At 36.4% G+C, this 18,737-nt stretch overlaps 1 protein-coding gene across 3 annotated transcripts in view; it reads left to right on the top strand.

The window, feature by feature from the left end:
* The window catches only part of DNAAF11 (dynein axonemal assembly factor 11), a 35,089-nt gene that overhangs the window by 9,891 nt on the left and 6,461 nt on the right, over positions 1 to 18,737 (top strand). For 2 of the 3 annotated variants that reach the window (XM_053945634.1, XM_053945649.1), the window contains exons 6-11: positions 310 to 495; positions 3,131 to 3,208; positions 5,863 to 5,928; positions 7,562 to 7,631; positions 8,461 to 8,556; positions 14,767 to 14,852. In XM_053945634.1, coding sequence (XP_053801609.1) covers positions 310 to 495; positions 3,131 to 3,208; positions 5,863 to 5,928; positions 7,562 to 7,631; positions 8,461 to 8,556; positions 14,767 to 14,852 — 582 coding nt within the window. Of the gene's footprint in view, positions 1 to 309; positions 496 to 3,130; positions 3,209 to 5,862; positions 5,929 to 7,561; positions 7,632 to 8,460; positions 8,557 to 14,766; positions 14,853 to 15,774; positions 16,580 to 18,737 lie in introns of those variants that run through there. The other variant, XM_053945640.1, reaches the window with a different exon arrangement.

Raw genomic sequence — 18,737 nt, 5'->3', positions numbered from 1 at the left:
GTTCTGAGGGTATCTGAAAATTCTTTTTCTGAAATTAAATCTGTTGAACTATCTATCAGGGTTTTCAGGGGATTAAGTATAGCTATACTATCACTTCATAATCAGGTAAATGAAAAGCATTATGTCAAAATATGCTTTGTTGATTAACAAAAGAAGCAGAGCAGAGTATGTTCTTCAAATATATAAAATACCATTCTTGGTAGGAATAATACAGTTATTATTGGGTTGAAAAAATATTATTGCAGTAATTTATTAGCAAGTTACTGTTCCTTCATTTCTTTGGGGTAATATTTCAGTGATCTTGTATAGCCCAGACTCCCCACAGGAAAAACCCAGTCAGGCGGAAGGAGATGGAGAGCGGGAAAGATGCAGAACAGTTGAAAATGATGATGAAGACAGGAAATTTTGGGAGGAGCCTACACCATATACTCCAGAATCTAGATTAGAAACTCACAGATATATTGAAGAAAAACGAAGAGCTAAAGACAATGTAAGGTACTTCTTTGTTTTAATATCTTTGATGAATTAAAGGAGAAATTTTCAAAGGTGCAGAGAACAGGCAAATGATTGCCTGACATTAAATATTACTGCGAACTGACAGCTTAAATCCCCATTGCTTGTTAAAAGAGTATACAGTCTAAACTGAATATTCAGATTGTTGTTTTTTGTTTTCTTTCATTTTCTACACTTTGTTTAGGTACTCCTTATTTTATTTTTCCTCAGAGTTTTTGAATATAAGTTTTTAAATTTTTTTTTATGGAGTTTAGAAGTTCCACTTTTCTGTTGGCTAACTGTTTTGTGTAGTTCAACATTTAACATTCTGCTAAAAACATTTATCCATAGTGCAGATGGCAGGCCATGCAGGCCATAATGCAGGCCATGCTACAAGTTTTTTGCACAAGTGGCATTTCAGGCACTTTTTCCATGTAACTGAGAAATTTTTTTCTCATATTTTATCAAAAATATTTGTCACGAGTCGTAAGATTCTTTTATCTGTGTTATTCAGCATAGTGAATCCGAAGAAGTCTGGTCCCTGAAAAGCCTTTAAAACTTCATAAATTTGTTACTTGTTTTGCTGAACATGCAAAATATATGCAGATACTAGCAAAAAAACCCAGTATTGCTGCTGGCTTATCAGTTCCACAGACATTGTAAACAACGTCTTTTTCTTTTTTTCTTTTTTGTCTCTCTCTTTTACTTATATAACATACTTTGTGCTGGAGATTTTTTTAGCTGTTCTTTTTAAGGGCTTGCTTTTTAAAATTTTGTCAAGGCTAAGTATTGAAAAAATCAGTCCTAGGGAATTCTTCAGGAAATCTGGAAATGTGCATAACTTGTTGCTATTATTAATTTAAGTTCTTGGAAGAACTTCTGTGAAACTCAGATTCTAGCCAGTTCAAGTTCTGCTGTGTTTGGAAATGCCTTGCTTTAGTCAAAAGCAAATGTGTTCCAAATGCTTTCCTTTAAAGATTCAAGGACAGTCCAAACAGTGTTATAATAAAGATAGAATAATTAATTTCTGAATTTTTCTAAATTTCCAAGGCATTGAAAGAGTTCAAAAATCCTTTCATGGGTCATTTTGATTTGGTGTTGAGAAAGTTTCATGGCATCTCCTTAAAATGATTCACATGTATACACAGTTTCATCTGGGAACAGATTATTAAAAGCTAACAGGTGGTAGAATATAATTTGTGAAGTGTTTCTGAGAACATCTTTTGAACAGAGTGGTGGTTCATTCACTTGGCATTTAAGTGTCAATTCTAGGAATTCAGGTGTGGAGACTGGCAGTCTACAAATTCCACATAAAGGCTGATTTATATTATGGAATAGTGTTAAACACTTGGATAATTGTATTTCTTAAACAGAAATTGGTCTTATGTAGTTGTTCCAGTAGATCTATTTACGTGCTTTTATTTCTTCTTCAAATCCATTGTATTTATAGATCAGATCTATTTTTATGGGTTTTTTTCCCCCTAGGTGTTCTAAATCAATAATGTTTTATATCTATCATTAGTTATTTACCTTTAACATGGTCTTAATCTTGAACTTATAATAAGAAATAGGTTCAGGAACAAAAAAGAAGTAATGGATTGTTGTTGGGGTTTTTTTGAGAAATGTTTTCCCTTTTAGTATGCTGACTAAAGTGGCCAAAACCACCAGCTGAAGAGTGGATTAATGCAACATGACAGTTACAGTGCTGTATTTTTAAAGAAAATTTGGTATTTTTACTTAGCTGTGAACAGACTTTTCTTTTTCATGTTACTAAGATTCCTTGCTCTTCCTTCCCTTGCTCATAATCTAAACATTTACACAGGAAAATACCAGTATTACAAGTCTTAATGATCTTACTGTGATCTACTATATTTGGGCAGATAAATTTATCCTAGCTAGTTTATTGTACTTAATGAAAGTCAGACATAGTTTAATTGCTAATAGCTGGAAATGGATAGTGAATATTAAAGTAATATATCAGTACATCATCAATAACTCAGGAATATGTATTGCATTTTTTGAACAAAGAACACAACAAAAAATGTAATACATGCATCAACAAATAATCTATATGTCTGCCCTTTGGTCCTACTGTATCCTATTTGATGCTGCTTTTAATCTTTTGACCATTAAAATTATTTTTGCTAGAGCAAAATAGTGATTGAGAGACAGATGCTGTTTGGAGGCAGGCCAAGCATTTGTTCAGTGGGAGTAATCAAGTGAGCATGAATAAAAACTCTGTAGAATTGCTTGCCCATACATCAAACCATATATCAGTGGCAACACCTCATGATGAGTTTGATCATTCCTAACTAGAAAAATTAAATAGAAAAATGTCCCATTTCATAGATTTAAGCCATCCATGGTTTTCTTGAGGTATACCAAATAACATGCAGCAGAAGTCACTGTCCATGTAAGTCATGACATTATAAATTATTTGCTCATCTTTAGATGTTCTCGATGTGGAATTGGACCCATGAGGCAATCTGTTTTGTTCCTGAACTAAATTGTAGCCTTAACATCAAATACCAGATAATTCTTACCTCTTGCCACCCTCTTCTTTATTTTTGCTATTATACATAATAATGCAACTTTTTAATGATTAACCATAAACAATTTTTCTTTCTGTTTTGTTAAGGGAATCGAAAAAGAGAGAGAAGACTGCTTGGACATTGGTCACTGCAGAAGGAAAAGTTCTGAATGTGAATGTGCCTAAGTATGTAAAGTTAAGAGGTTAAACAGTCTAATCTCTCTGTAGTTGATTTGCGCAACTATTTCAATATATGAGACAATCCAAAAATAAGAGGGCTGACAAATTCTTGTTGCAGTATTATATTCCAGTTTTCCTTGTGGGAAAACTGTATTCTAAATTTATATTCTGATGCTGGAAAAAGAATCAGTTGTAATTGTGTTAAGTGTTGAGGATTTTTTAATTTAATATCTTTGTCTTTAAAGATTGAAGAACTTGTTTTTCTGTAAAAGATATAAGATATTTTAGTCTTTTCCCTTCTATAGTAAGGCTCTTTCTTGGAGCATTTTGCTAATAGTATAAAAAGTTAACTGTTGAAGATAAATGTGTATGAGAAATCACTTTAAATGTGAAAAAATACATCCCAATAATATTTCTGGACAAAATCATTCTGTCCTCTATGACAGGTGTAAAACTGGCAGAATTGGGAAGGATAATCAGCTTCTGTGGCAAGAGGCCCTGTGACCCTGAGTGAGGTCTCCAGCAACAGAGGATGGGGATACAGGGCAGTGTCTTGTGTTCTACCATTGACAAAGGCACTTGGGTTTTTGGGTGTTTTGAAATGAGTTTCCAGGGATATCAGCCTTTGATTTTACTTGAATCAAACCTTCATTTTCTAATGGAAAGCAAGAGACTGTGTGCAAACATTATTCCTTATAAACAGCTCCCCATAGGGGTCTCCTGCAGGACACTGGGATGAGAAAGTGGCCACTTACCTCTTTGCTGTTCTCTTGAGAAGTTTGTCCATTTAAGACCAATTTAGCTGCAAAACCAAATCTATGACCATGCTGACCATTAGCATGGAGACTGCTTTCTAAATCTTGGAAATTTAGAAATCCTTGCAAGTTCAAGGAATTATATGCAGTGCACAGTTTCCAGTAAAACAGAGAGAATTAAAGGTAGTGGAAGAGTTTAGTATCATGTTTATTGTCATGTAGAGCCATGTTTAGTCTGTCTATACTTTCCATTGCACTGATGTACTTTTTTCAGTAAAAATGTGTAGACTGAAAAAAAAAACTGTATCATTTTCTAATCCAAAAAGACAAGCCTAAAATAATTTAAATCTTGTGTTAATAGAACTTGCTTGTGCCTCTAAAAAGCAGAGACATTTAGACTAAATCTCTAGCTATCTTTTTTAGGAGAAACAGAGTTCACTGTTAGTAGCATTCCTGTTTGTGTCACCCAAGTTTTCTGAATTTAGTCTGTGGATGTGCCCACATAAAGCCAGACCAATGAGCATTTTTTGTCATGACTTCAACAAGAATGTCACAGCTGTTCAGTGCAATCTGGCAGTGTATTGGAGAGACATAAAGAAAGAGATACAAGTAAGCAGATGGTGTTCTCCAAAGTTTTTGCTTCAACGTGGAAGTCTCATGTCCATAAAAATGTCCAAACTTCTCTGATGTTCTTTTGGAAAGTTAGCAAGAGGAATGACTGCTTGCTGCTGAGGACAGACTATTCTCTTCTTCAGTTCTAATTAAGATTCCTCTTGGAAAATTTTATAGTTCTGTCCTCTTGTTCACCCTTCATGTTTTAGTGGATTCTCAAGATCAGTGATGCAGTAAGATGGGAAATAAAGCTGTTTCGTATTCTTTGCACTTTTCCATTAAAAAATCCTCATAAACTACAACCCTTTGTAAACTTTTTTGCAAATTGACTGTTCCAGAATATAGGAGAGCAAAGAGTGAAAAGTATCTGGCAAATATTTTTATTGCTGAAAAAATTTATCATCTGATCTGCTAACATTTGAGCATCTTTCCATTACCTAAACACATCATATCTAAGTATTTTAATGTCACTGAAATAGTCCAGGTAAATTTTATTAAGCAGAATCCTTTAATTTTATACTAATAACTAATTTATCAAAAGCTTCTAATTTGTAGGTAATTTCATTCTGTTTTTTCTCTGCTTTCATGCATGGGAGATGTTTGAGCATATGAGCAGAACTTGTAAGCCTAGACTTGATCTCCTTACAGTTGTAGTAATAGATGGCATCAATTTATAACTGGTAAGATTCATTCTCAGTTTTAAGAACACAGCCAACAGATCACAAACACACAGTTAATACAATCTACAGGCTCATTTTCAACAAATATAAAGCTTATAGAATCAAGGATATTATGCAAATCAGGTTTTACTCTGGAAATGCACAGACAGATTTTTATACTTGGGGCAAATTAATTGCTATGAAAAAAAGTGCATTTTTTTTAAACATACCATAAGGTCAGAATTAGAAAATTCTGTGTTTTTCATGCATTTTGCAACTGTTTTTTTCTGTGAAGATGTAATAGAGTAAACAGGTTTCACCAGCAGATGTCTCTCGTTCTGCATTGTCAGAATGGGCTTAATTTTAACTGACCTTCAGCAGAGGATTTTTTTTCTTTTTCTTGTGGTTTGAGTAGGGAGAACAGAAAATAAATATCAGAGTGACCTTGGCTCAAATGCCAGTATTTTTTCTGTTCATGGGGCAAATTGCAACTGTTTCTAAATGATCACATGACATATTGTCTAAATGGTGTTTATATTCATCTAAAATTTCTAACATTTGAACTATGCTGTAATGTTTGCTTATTCACTCCAGTAGTATTTATCCTGGAAGTGTTTCTTGTCATTGTTATTAGGCTTCATTTTTCTCTGAAAGATGATGAAGAAAACAACCAGATCATCTTGGATCTTGCTGTTTACAGGTCAGATCTTTTTTCCCAATAATTTTTGCCACTCATAAGATGCAATACACAGTGTTTCAATTATACTGCTCTCTGTAACGGGGACTTTTCACGAAGAAAACAAATAATGTAGTGGATAATGGAACCAATCTCAAAACTTGTGCCAAAAAAGTGAAGTTGAATAAGCCAAAGGCCCTTCAGACTGTTCTGTTAATCCTGAATAGACACTGTGTCTAATAATCCTTTTGGGAACTGATGTTTTCTGCAGACACAGACAGGTGTCTTCCACACCTGTTCTCTTTAACATACTTAAAATCTTTTCCACTCCTCCTTTGCAGATAAGGGCTGTAGGGAGTGGGTTTTCTGCTCATGCTTTGGCCCTAGAAGTGCTTCAGTACAGTTCATGTGCTTCTAGTTAAATTCTTCTTCTCCCTGAGACAGAGTAGAGTAGACTTGTCTTATTTTCCTTGATTAGTGGAAAGAGTCCATGGCTCATTCCTATCCTTGAAATGTACCAGAGCATTGCTTGGAAGAAATTTGGTTGAATCAGGCAAAATATGACAAGGAGGTAGTAAATATACTGCTAAGCATTACAGTCACCTTTTCCATTCTTCAGGAAGGGGTTGGAAACCCACAAGTTTATATATCCATAATAGAAACTTGTTCCATAAAAATTGAACTAGTTTTATAGCACTAAAATATTACTCATGCCAGGTGTGCTTCCCTTGAAAGTCATTCATTTCCCTCAAAAGAGGTTTGCTCTATGTTTCTGACTTACAAGATACAGATCTTTTTCTAGAACCTCAGAAAATCTATTCAAGTGCAATAATTTGCTGGATGTACTACAGAATCACAGAATCATTTAGGTTAGGAAATACCTTCAAGATCATTAAGTCCAGCCTTTAACCCATTATGACTTTGTCAGCTACACCATGGCACTAAGTGCCATGTACAGTCATTTCTTGAACACTTTGGGACCCTGGGTAGTACGTATTTTAATAGTCTGTGCTCACTTGTAAGAAATGCAGACTAAAACATTTGAAAAATTCACCTGTAAAGTAACATTGTAAAAGAAGGGAAATGGGGAAATAGGTACTTGTGCATTCCCATGAGTCACATCGGGTGTCACGTAGTGAAGAGCAGATGTAAAAGTGGAGCTTTTACAGGCCACAAATTTTGTTTGAAAGATTTAAAATTACTGTGTTCTGTGGGAAAGGAAAGTATATCTGTTCTTTGTTTTCCAGCAATTTCTGTACAAAAAAAGGGAATTTCTGTTATAATTTTAGTAGTAAAACCTTCAGAATGGATAGTAGCAAATTATTTTCACAATTTTAAATAGTACGTTGATTAATTTTCATATTAATGCAAAGCACTGAACTAAAAGATGAAAGACCTTTTTGTTTTCCTCAAGGATTTTGAATCCTTGCAGTTATACAAAAGCTAATGTCATGGACTTGGCAGAACTTAAGACGTTATTATAAGTGACATTCACAGGAAGATCATGGGGTGTTTTTCCCCAAAACTTTAAATCCTAATAGTATTTTGGAAAATTTAATAACTGAAATTTAAGCTTGTGCTTTATAAACTATGAAACTTTGAAAGAGCTATATGATCTGTTGTAGATTGATTCATTTATTTATATTTCATGCTGAAGACATTTGGACACTTCTTTACTTGATGTTGATGTGCAGCCAACTTACATACGAGTACTGGTGAAGGGAAAGGTTCGTGATTTCTTATATATTCATTTCAAATCAAGAGTTAATGTTTGCTATAGTTATTCAGTGGACTCTGGATCTGACTTCTGTAAGTTACCAGTCATTTGCATCTATGCAGAGGGAATGTTCTTTCAATACCAAGATCATTTTGAACCACACATAAACTATGGAAGTCTTAACCAGAAGATGTACAAAGCCTGAAATAAAATTTCACTTTCCTTCTCTCCTCTCTTCTTATTCCCCCTGCAGAGTGTACCATAATTCACTTTAGAAGAGAGCTTCCTAGTTGCCCTAGGCTAGAATTTAGCAATTTCACAATCTGGAATTTATAGCTGACAGAAACCAATGGATGTATGTTCTTTTGGAAGGGCATTGAAAATGTCATTCCAGTTTTCTCTTTTCTTGGTGGTTTTAATTTTATCATCATTTAAAAAAAAATTCAAAGTGCTTCCACAGTAAACCAAAATCCCTATTTTTAACTGAGCCAACTGCATAAACAAATCTTGAGAATTGATTTATGTCTAAATAGACTGGATAATCTTTCTCATTTAATTGCTGATATAAGTCAAGCATCATTTTATAACCTTCTTTAGAAATACCACTTCAGGAATGGCAGCAATTCCAGGAACATACATCTGACTCTACTTGTAAGCAAAAGCTACTTAGCATAATTTATTAGGTTTAGTAATACCATACCTAAAGTGAAAGCATTTAAACCTGCAGTGTCCTTAAAATCAAAGGATGTGATAGTGGTGGTTTTGTATTTGTTTCGTCCATGTGAAAGAAAGAAAAAATATTCTAGCATGATATACTTCAATTCCATTTTGTCTTGTAGCCTTTTCAGCTCGTGCTCCCTGAGGAAGTGAAGCCAGACAGCAGCTCTGCTAAAAGATCACAAACAACTGGTCATTTAGTTGTCACCATGCCAAAGGTATGTAAAATAGGAGACATCACACAAAGGTCTTTAAATGTTGTGAGTACTTTGGGAATGTTTCTGAGTTACAGGTAACATCTGGCTTGCTAAAGATACACAGTCTAGCCTTTCCCATCGGGGCATATTTTCCTAAAAAGGAGCATTGCATAAAGACAATTTCATTGCAGAGCCAAGCCTTAGTATTTAAAATCCCTCTACAGGAACACAATGAAAATGAGTATTAATAGAAATTTGTATTTCCTTTACTTTAAACAAGATCAGTTTTTTTATATGCTAAAAGAGACTATGCAAAACATGTGGTATTGTGCAAATGTGTAAGAAGATAGCTTTTTTTTAAATAATGAAAATAAACACATACCTACTTCCTTTTTCCACTTGTGAAATAATAAGAATGAATCAGTTTATCAAAATTTGTGTGGCACACATATGTATGAAGGTTACATGTTTGTTCAAATAAAGGGATGATGCACTACTCTCATTTCTCATGTGTTTGGAAAAAGAGTTGCTTAATTCATTTTCCCTTCATGCTCTGCCTGACTGGAAAAGATCCCCTGACCAGCTGTACAAATTACTGTGACCATAGAGCAAGAAGGTTGTGGCAACATGATGTTTCAACTGAAACTGCTTGGAGCAGACAGGGAGCTGGAAGTTCTAGGGAGGTGAAGTTCCAGAGATGAGAATGGATTATATGGTGAGGTTCTGGATGCTGAGGGAGAAGTTAATCAACTGCAGCATCTGCTGTTGCCTTGGGAGGGTTGGGTTGCTTTTAAGGTCTCTGTAGGACATCTTATACTTTTGGCTTTTGGAATATGGTAATCCTGCCCAGAGATACAGTAAAAAAACAATCTCTTGGTGCTCTAGCCTTACCCTTCTGCCCTTTAGGAAATTTCTCTGTTGTGTAAGGGCAGGGGATATGTGTGAGCTCACCAGAATGTATCAAATACAGCATTTCCTTCTGAAGGAAGAAACTATTTAGCAGAAATAGCCTCACCTGCTATATGGGATCATTTTTTTCACTTTGTGATTCTGATTTAATTCTAAGACTATGCATCTAGTAGCTTTAACTTTTGGCTCTATCTTTTGTGGTTATTACCTTCTATGTTCCCTTCTACACTCCAGTCCCGTACCATCTGTCTGTCCCTATGAGGACAGCCCCTCATTGAATCACAAACTGTCACTCTAGCATCAAACATGCATTTTTGCCAAAAACTGTAAGAATACTAAAAATTTTACTTATTTGGTTAAGGAAGATATTTTCTGAATGTTCAAAATTCACTCAAATGAGAATTTATGTTTCCATACATTTGTTTGAAAATGAGACCTTGATATTTGTAATTTTGGATAGTGTAATTTTCAAATGTATATGATGTTTTTTGTTGAATAGTAACTTGGCTTTGCAGTTTTCTGTGCCATACCCTGCTTTTATTACTCATACATCTTGCTAGTCCCTTTGTGGATGATCAATGCCTTAGAAAATGTAAATATTTCCAAGTGTGTCTGGATATATATTAACTCTGCTGCCTGCCTATAAAATCATACCTAAATCAGAAAAATGAATATTCTCTCTTCATATTGTGATTCCATTATTCCATTATTAACTTTATATTTAACCTACCTTGATATTTTAGCTACACCTACGTATTTTGCCTAGCCTGAGGCTCTGGAGCATACTTCATCTCAGAATACATGATTCTTAGAATACATCTCAGTAAAATGTGAGGAGAGAGTAGCACTATAGAATAACTGGGTAGATGTTCTCAGCTTTGGTTCTCTCTAAGCATGCTTTGGTTAAACTACTCTGCTGGAGTATTTTGGACACAGCAAGGGATGCATGAATGGAATGCTGCATGGTGTCTTTGTTGTCAGTGGATTCTGGAAAGCAGCTTTGCAGAAAAGCAAAGGGAGTCTTGGTTGCCACGTAGTTGAACATGAGTTAGCAGTACCCTCTTCTGTCAAAGAACACCAGCTGAGTCCTGAGCAGTGTAAGGAGCATGGCCAGCAGGTGGAGGAAGGCCATCCTCCCGCTCTGTTCAGCTTTGGTGAGAGACACATGGAGTGCTGTGTCCAGTGCTGGGCTCCCCAGGGCAAGAGTGACATGGACCTGCTGGAGAGAATCCAGCAAAGGGCCACAAAGATGATCAAGGAACTGGAGCACCTCTCCTGTGAGGAAAGGCTGAGAGAGCTGGGACTATCCAGCCTGGAGGAGAGAAGGCTCAAGGGGATCTTATCAATTCACAGAAATACCTAAAGGAAGGGTGCAAAGAGTCAGAGCCAGGCTCTTTTCAGTAGTGCCCAGTGACAGCACCAGAGACAGTAGTCACAGACTGAAATGCAGGAGTTCCCTCTGAAGACCAAGAATCTCTGACTGTGAAGGTGATCAGGTGCCTGCACAGGTCACCCAGGGAGGTTGTGAATCCTCCATCCCTGGAGATATTCTAAAGCCATCTTTAGAATGCCCAGTGGTCCTGGGCAACTGGCTCAAGTGGGCCCTGCTTGAGCATCTAATTTGGATTAGATCCACAGGTCCTTGCCAATCTCCAGCATTCTGTGATCCTGTGAACTTCATGGATTTGCTGACCAAAGATGGATCTGTGTTACTTCACTGAAATTGCAAGTAAAGGATACTAACCTATTGTTCGCTGTTCTTTTTACAGTCACAGAATCTGTTCTCTTCCCCTAGGACTGAAATAGAGTGCTTAGTTTAAATTTTGGGGCATAGATCTTCTTCAGATGATCTTGAACCATACAAATTTTGTTCTTATGATTAGTGGGATGTAATATAGGAAGAAAGGTAAATAAATATTTAGGCCAATAAATATTTTTCTTGCAGAATATTGTGGCTGATTTTATCAATGCTTGAGAATACTAGCTCAAGATCAGCAACTTAATGGGAATTCCTCTTAGTAAGAGGAATTTGTATTCTGGAAGACCAAAATACAATCAATTTCTTTCAGGCTTTATCAGTGACAAGACAAGCTTAATGACCATATTAAGCCGTATTATATCCTTTTGTTCCTAAAAAAAGTTATCAAAATAGTATTTTTTTGCAGCTACATAAATGGCCTAGCACATTACTTACATAACTGAAATATTGTCCACTAATCTAAAAATAGTCTCCTATAATAAGCTTCATGCAATAGTATCCTAAAAATAGCTCTCTCTTCTCAGTAACACAACAGAAATCTATCTGAATTCTAAGTGGTTTTCATTTGTTTTAATAAGCTTCTGATCAGGTTAATAAGCCTTGATGATTGGTGAAAACCAATCATCTTCCAGCCTGTTTAGAGTTCCCTAGTCTTTAAAATAAAAAATAAAACCTCTTTCCTTGCCTCTCTGATGACCTTGTCACATCACAGATGTTGGAGATAGTAAATTCTACATGAAGTAAAATAAAGGAATAATTTTCATATTCATTTCTGGAAACATATTTTTCACCATATTACTGGCTACACAACAAATCGTCACAGAATGGGTGCCTTTCTAAGGGAGTGTTTACCAACATTTTTTGGAAGGTCATCAAAACAAAGTGAAGGACACAATGTTCAGTGAAATAATACAGTGGCACTTTTAAAGTGTAGTGTTTATACTGCAATAATCCTTTGTATGGAGATTTTGCATGAGTAAGGTGTTGACAGTGACTACATTGCACATGCCTTGTGTTGTGGGAAAAATATTTGTGACATGAAGCTTCTCAGATTTTGAACCTCTATGCTGTGGCAGCATCATCTTTACAGGTGATGCAGGCAAATGAAAAACTGGGAGATTCTTTAATAGAATTTGACTAAAATTGGCAAACTAATAAATTATTTCATAAAATGTCATCAGTAGATTACACCAGCATTTTAATTACTGCCTCAGTAAAAGCATCAAACCCCAGTGCAATTGTCAAGCAGGTTTTATTTAGAGTTCTGAGACATTCTCTGTCATGTTTTAAAATTTTCTTTTCCTTAGTTTAGTGAGTCAGAGAGTAAAATTTGGACTTTTGATTAATTCTTTATTATATTACCAGCCACAAATGAATGCTGGCAGCTTTTTATTGCCTGGGATTTCAAAAGAGATTAGCAATTTAAAGATCAATGAGAGTTAGATTCCTTAATTAATCTAAAAATAGGAGTGGTGTGTATTATGCATGTCAGTGTTATTTGATAGAATTACTTTATATAATTCTTACTTATCTAGGTATGGTAAATGCAGTAATATTTCATTACCATCAAAGGCATGTGGAGACACAGCTGTAGAACCCTAGAAATCTAATAATCCTTCAGCATAAACATGATTCAGGGAAAATCTGTTATACAGAGGAATTCCCATTGTAGAATAAGAAAACCATTGTAGGAAAAAAAGGATGGACTGAAAATATGAATAAAAATATGGCTTTAGAATATTCCTTCTGTTTTCTCAAATACACTCCAGGTTTTATTTAAAACATCTCGATCTAGAATCCTTTGATAATGATCTTAAAAGGGGTGCATTTTCTGTTTTCTAATTAATCATAAAATCATAGGATATGCTGGGTTGGATGGAACCCATCAGGATCATCAAATCCAACTCTTGGCCCTGCACAGGACACCCCAAGAATCACACCACGTGCCTGAGAGCATTGTCAAAAGTGCTTCTTCAACCCTGCCAGGCTTGGTGCTGTGAGAGCTTTCCTGGGGAGCCTGCTCGAGTGCCCAAACACCCTCTGGGTAAAGAACCTTTTCCTAATATCCAACCTAAACCTCCCCTGACATGGCTTCAGGCCATTCCCATGGGTCTTGCCACTAGTTACCTGAGAGAAGAGATCAGTGCCTGCCTGTCCTCTTCCTCTCACGAGGATGTTGAAGACCTCAGTGAAGCCTCCCCTCCATCTCCTCCAGGCTGAAGAGACCAAGAGACTCAGCCACTCCTCATACGGCTTCTCCTCCAGACCCTCCACCATCCTCGTGGCCCCCTTTGCATGCTCCTTCATAGCTTCATGTCTTTTTTATATTGTGGTGCCCAAAACTATACACAAAAATGTAAATATTAGAAATCATAGTATTAGTATCATAAATACTAGTATCATAAAATAACTTTCAGAAAGCTTCATGATATTAATTTAGTCCATTTTCTTATATACCACAGGCTTCAAATTTCACAGTGATATCTTACTACTGAGCCCAAATTAGACAAATCCTAACCCTTCCCTAAGTTCCAAGGTCAGTTCTTGTCAAGGATGTATTTTCTTAGGAGTGCAGAATCAGCACATTTCTTCACAATCCTTGATGGTGTGCTCTGAGAGCAAAGTAAGAAGCACAAGTCTCAAGGGGATCAGCAGGATGAATTTCTGTTAAAAAAAAAAAAGAACACTTGAAAAGAGGGAATGTAGAAAGAAACAAGGCTTTCTTTCTCTCATCAGAGTATATACAGAATCAGAGGGGTTCAGCCTCTTCAATTTCCAGAAACAGATGACAGAAGCTACAGACTCTGTCATTATATAATTTGGGGTTCAGAGTGGAGATTTAATTCACAAGGCTTCTGGAACAGACTGCTCTCAAATCAGTTGGACTATGAAACAGTCAATAACATGACACCTATTTGGTGTAGTTCCTGTTCTTCCTCCTTTCAGATGCTTAAGGGATCCCTCTCCTGTGCTGTTGTTATGAAGGGAAAGAGACATCCTTTTGCAATCTTGCTTTGCAATGAGATACCCTTTTGTCAATAACATATCTTCCAAAAATCATGGTGGATGTGTTTTCTTTGAGAAGAGGAATTCATCTGGGCTTTGAACCTAAGTTTCTGTTTTAGCAAAGGAGCTGATAGTTTGTGGTCAGTTGTCATTTGAGTGAGGAGAAGTCCAGACTGCAGCTTATTTTTTAATAAAAATGTCAGAACAAGTACTTGGACACCAGAACCGAAGTGCAGTCAGTAATGTGCATTATTAACATAGTGCTAAACAAGATAGCATATTTAAACATAAGTAGATGTATATATTTAAATACTTTTTTCTTGTATAATTTTATAAATGTTTGACTGTATTTCCATTCAGATAATTTGGTTTAACTTGCCTTATGTCTGTGTTTCATACTGAGTGAAGAGTGTTAAAATGTAACAGAAAGAGTAAATGTCACAAGAGAAAATTTATGCAGACACTCTCAATTTTCTATTTTTGAAAGATTATTTAAATGCTTGCAAGCAAAAGTGTCAACTTTTATGAGAATTATGTTTTGTATATTTTTATTTTAGGCTAAAGAAATAATCCTGGCTAAGCAAAAAGTTTCAGCTTCCATTAAACATTCTGACTGCAATGCACAGCAAAAAAACACAAGAAGGTAATTCCTTTTTATCTTCTGCATCAGTTTTATTTTTATCAGTGTGTTATTCACATGCCAGAATATGTACTTCTTTTAGGTTATTGTTGAAAATACGAAAATATTGATTAGTGTAGAGTAAAAGTATGTCTGAAAGCTTTAGATTAATAACCTGTCTGGTGCTGTTTATTAAAAAGTGATCTCCTTCAATAGCAGAGCCAAAAATCCATTTATTTTTTCCTATCAGTTTTTTTCCATCAGCTCATTCACGTTGTTAACTGGTATATACTAAAACGAAATCACCTTCTAAGAATGGCCTCTGCAGAGCTCCTTGCTATGGAACCCAACTCTGGAAACCTTTAAGAAAGCAGTTATTTTGAATCTCTCTCATGAATGTATTTTCTTACTGTTATACAGCTTGATCTGCTGCTCTAGTAAATAGGTTCAAAAAACTATTCTGCAAGGTCTTGTAACACAGATCCATCCTATTAAATGTGATGTCAACTCCAGCTCTTGAAATCTTGTAATGAATGACTGCCTAAAGCAAGTGAATATCAGTGATGCACTATTTTCTGTTTTTACCCCTAGCAAGTGCTACTGTAGATAGACAGTGGGGTTCATGAACACTTGGCCTAAGTACAAATACCATGATACATGTTTTAATCTTTCCTTTTCCTTTTGCTTTAGCAAATGATATTCATACCAGAATAAGATATTGTAACAGCAAAGTCCCTTAAGCTGTTTATCCATTTATATTTGAAGTATTGCACTTGTTTACTTGTTTGATTTTATTGTGTTGAATCTTGTTAAAAAGGCTAAGCAGTTAGTAAAAAATGGCATTTTGGATTGTGGCTGTTCTTGGTCTCAATATTTAGGACACTGGCAAAATGGTTCTGCAAGAGTCAATTGTAATTAATTCTACTTTTAATTTCTTATTTCTAAGAAAAATCAGTCATTAACTTCTTTTCTTGATGATCTGCCTTATGAGAAGATGAGAGGGCACCTGCAAGTATTTTTTGAGATTACTAGTGAGGCCCAAGGACTGTACCCTTTCCTTAAGCAGCAGTCATTACAACAGTGTAACACTCTGATTACAGAGTATTTAAAATATTTTTAGAAGGTCTAGGTCACGTGGAGGATACTTACTCTCCATTATACTTGCAAAGTCATGGAAATCAGGTCAAGTCCCTGGTGACTGGAAAAATGGAAATATTGCACCCATTTTAAAAAAAGAGTAGAAAGAAGAATGCTAGGAACTTGTCAGCTGACAGAATATCATCCTCACCTTCGGGGTTTCTCCTCTGCCTGGGTATCATGGAACAGATCCTCCAAGCAGCTATGTTGAGGCACACAGAGGACAGAGGAATGATTCAGGACAGCCAGCACAGCTCCACCAAGGGCAAGGCCAACCTAGTGGCCTTCTGTGATCAAATGACTCTATCAGTGAGCAAGACAGCAGCTATGGCTGTCATCTGTTTGGACTTTTGTAAGGCCTTGGTCATGGTCCTCCCCTGTGATATTCTCAGTTCAGAGAGAAAAAGAGAAAGATTTCTGCCAGGCTAAGCCTGGGAAAAAGTCCGAGAGGAATGTAAACAATCTATTATCTTACTTTCCATTCATATTGTTTATAGATATGTTCTACCACACTGACCTAAGCCCAGTGTACTAGTCAAGTGAAATGTTTTTACTTGAAGACCAATGGAATTAATGTTCACGATGTTCTCTATAAAAGAGGGAAGTGCTTTTGAATAAATACTCGTTTGCCTTCTGAAATCGTACACGTCATTTCGCCTGTCCCTGACTCAACAGTGTCACTCCCCCAACATCCTTCTCTCTAATTTGGTAAGATATGGATTTGGTGGATGGATGGTTCAGTGGATCAGGAATTGGTAGCATGGTTGTGTCCAGAGGGGAGTAGGCAATGACTCACTCTCTGGATGGAGATCACTGGCAAGTGGTGTCCCTCAGGGGCCCATACTGGGACCAGTACATTTTCATGTCAAGCACACTCTCAGCAAGTTTGTGGGTGACTCCAAGCTGGATGGTGCAGTTCACATGCCAGAAGGTGGGATGCCATCCAAAGGGATGTGGACAAGCTTGAGAAGTGGGTTCACATCAATGTCATTTGGTTGAACAAGGTCAAATGCAAGGTGGTATACATGGGTCAGGACAGCCCCTGGTATAAATAAAGGCTGAGGACAGAAGGGATTGAAAGCAGCCCTGAGAAAAACTTGGGGATACTGGTGCATGAAAAACTGGATATGAGCAGGCAGTGTGCACTTGCAGGCCAAAAGGCAAAAATGGACCAAAAGCAGCATGGACAGCAGGTTGAGGGAGGGGATTCTCTTCTCCCTCTCTGCTCTACCAAGACCCCACCTGGAGTTCTGCATCCAGCTCTGGGATCCTTAGTACAGGAAAGACATGGATCTGCCACAGCCAGTCCAGAGGAAGGCCACAAAAATTATCAGAGGGCTGGAGCGCCTCTCCTATGAGGAAAGGCTGAGAGAGTCTGCGTTCTTCAGTCTGGAAAAGATAAGGTTTCAGGCAGACCTTCTAGCAACTTTTCACACTAAAAAGAATCTTGTAAAAAAGATGGGAACAGATTTCAAGGCATCTTTTTTTTTTAAGTAAAAAGGGGAAATATATAAGAAAGAATTTTTGTGTTATGAGGGTGGTGAAGCACTGGCACCAGCTTCCTGGAGAGGTGATGGATGCCCCACCCCTATAAACATTCAAGGTCAGGTTGCATGGGACTCTGAGCAACCTGATTTACTTGAGGCTGTGCCTTGCTCATTGCAGAGGGGTTGGACTGGATGACCTGTAAATTTCCCTTTGAACCCAAATCATTCTGTGAGTCTATTCTATGACTCTTTGCAAAAGGAATAGTGCTTTTCCACAGAAGTGCAGCTGAATCTTTAAATGCATAACAAGAAAATAAATTAAAGAAATAACTTGTGGATTAGGAAAATATATTTCCTTAGAACCCTCTGTCTTTAGTTTTGGCTACATAGTAAATGTTTAAATAATAATGGGAGCATGGAAGTAATAATGTGAAATGGTGCTTTTTCCTGCCAGCTGATGAACAAAAGGTATTCCGTGGCATAGTGAAACTCCAAAAATTTGTGTTTGATTTCTGTGCAGTTTTAATAATATGCTTCCTGCAGATTTTGAGGGCTAAAATATCAGAGGAATATATACCACAAAAGTAGAAGTAGGAAAAGAGTCTTTGAAGTACAGTTCTTTCTAAAAATAGTATATCTTTTGACCTCTTTAGCTGAAAAGTCGCTGACTAGCCAGATGTTAAAAATTTGCTGAATAGCTGTCTCTTAGATTACAGAAGAACATTCATTACAGTGATTATGCTTGACAGCTACAGATGTCTTAGCTAAATGCTGTCAGACATATAATCTGCCAAACTGTAATGCAGAGCTTTAAATCTCTTTAACTCTTGTTAGCTAGATTACATGGTGATATTGTCATTACTTCTGCCATGTATGAGAGATTTCTTCTGTGACTATATACGAAAATGTATTTGGAGCCTTCAAAGAGGCAAGTTTCTGTGGAAGGAATTACACTGATCCATAATATTTAGACTAATATATAAATAATAGACTGATCTATTATATTTACAAAGCCTCTATTAATGCAGTAGCTGAGTGTGCCATTCCTTACTGGAACTGGCCTCCCAGTTCAGCTGTAAGATACTAAAGTTGAGTTCTCTACAGCTGCGTAAAGGAAATTCAGAGGTAGAAAGAAACCAACATTTCAGAAGTTGCACTGGAAATCTTAAGGGTAGCAGTTACATAAAGTCAATAATCCTTGTCTCATACCTTCAGCTTTAGACTATTTTTCCTTTAGCGTGTTGGAGAAGAAAAAAATTAAACACAAAATGTCTCTAAATGTAAA

This window comes from Vidua chalybeata, chromosome 1, assembly GCF_026979565.1.
Source record: "Vidua chalybeata isolate OUT-0048 chromosome 1, bVidCha1 merged haplotype, whole genome shotgun sequence".
Lineage (NCBI taxonomy): Eukaryota > Metazoa > Chordata > Aves > Passeriformes > Viduidae > Vidua > Vidua chalybeata.
The sequence above is the reverse complement of the archived record's forward strand: the minus strand, read 5'-3'. Positions and strand labels throughout refer to the sequence as shown.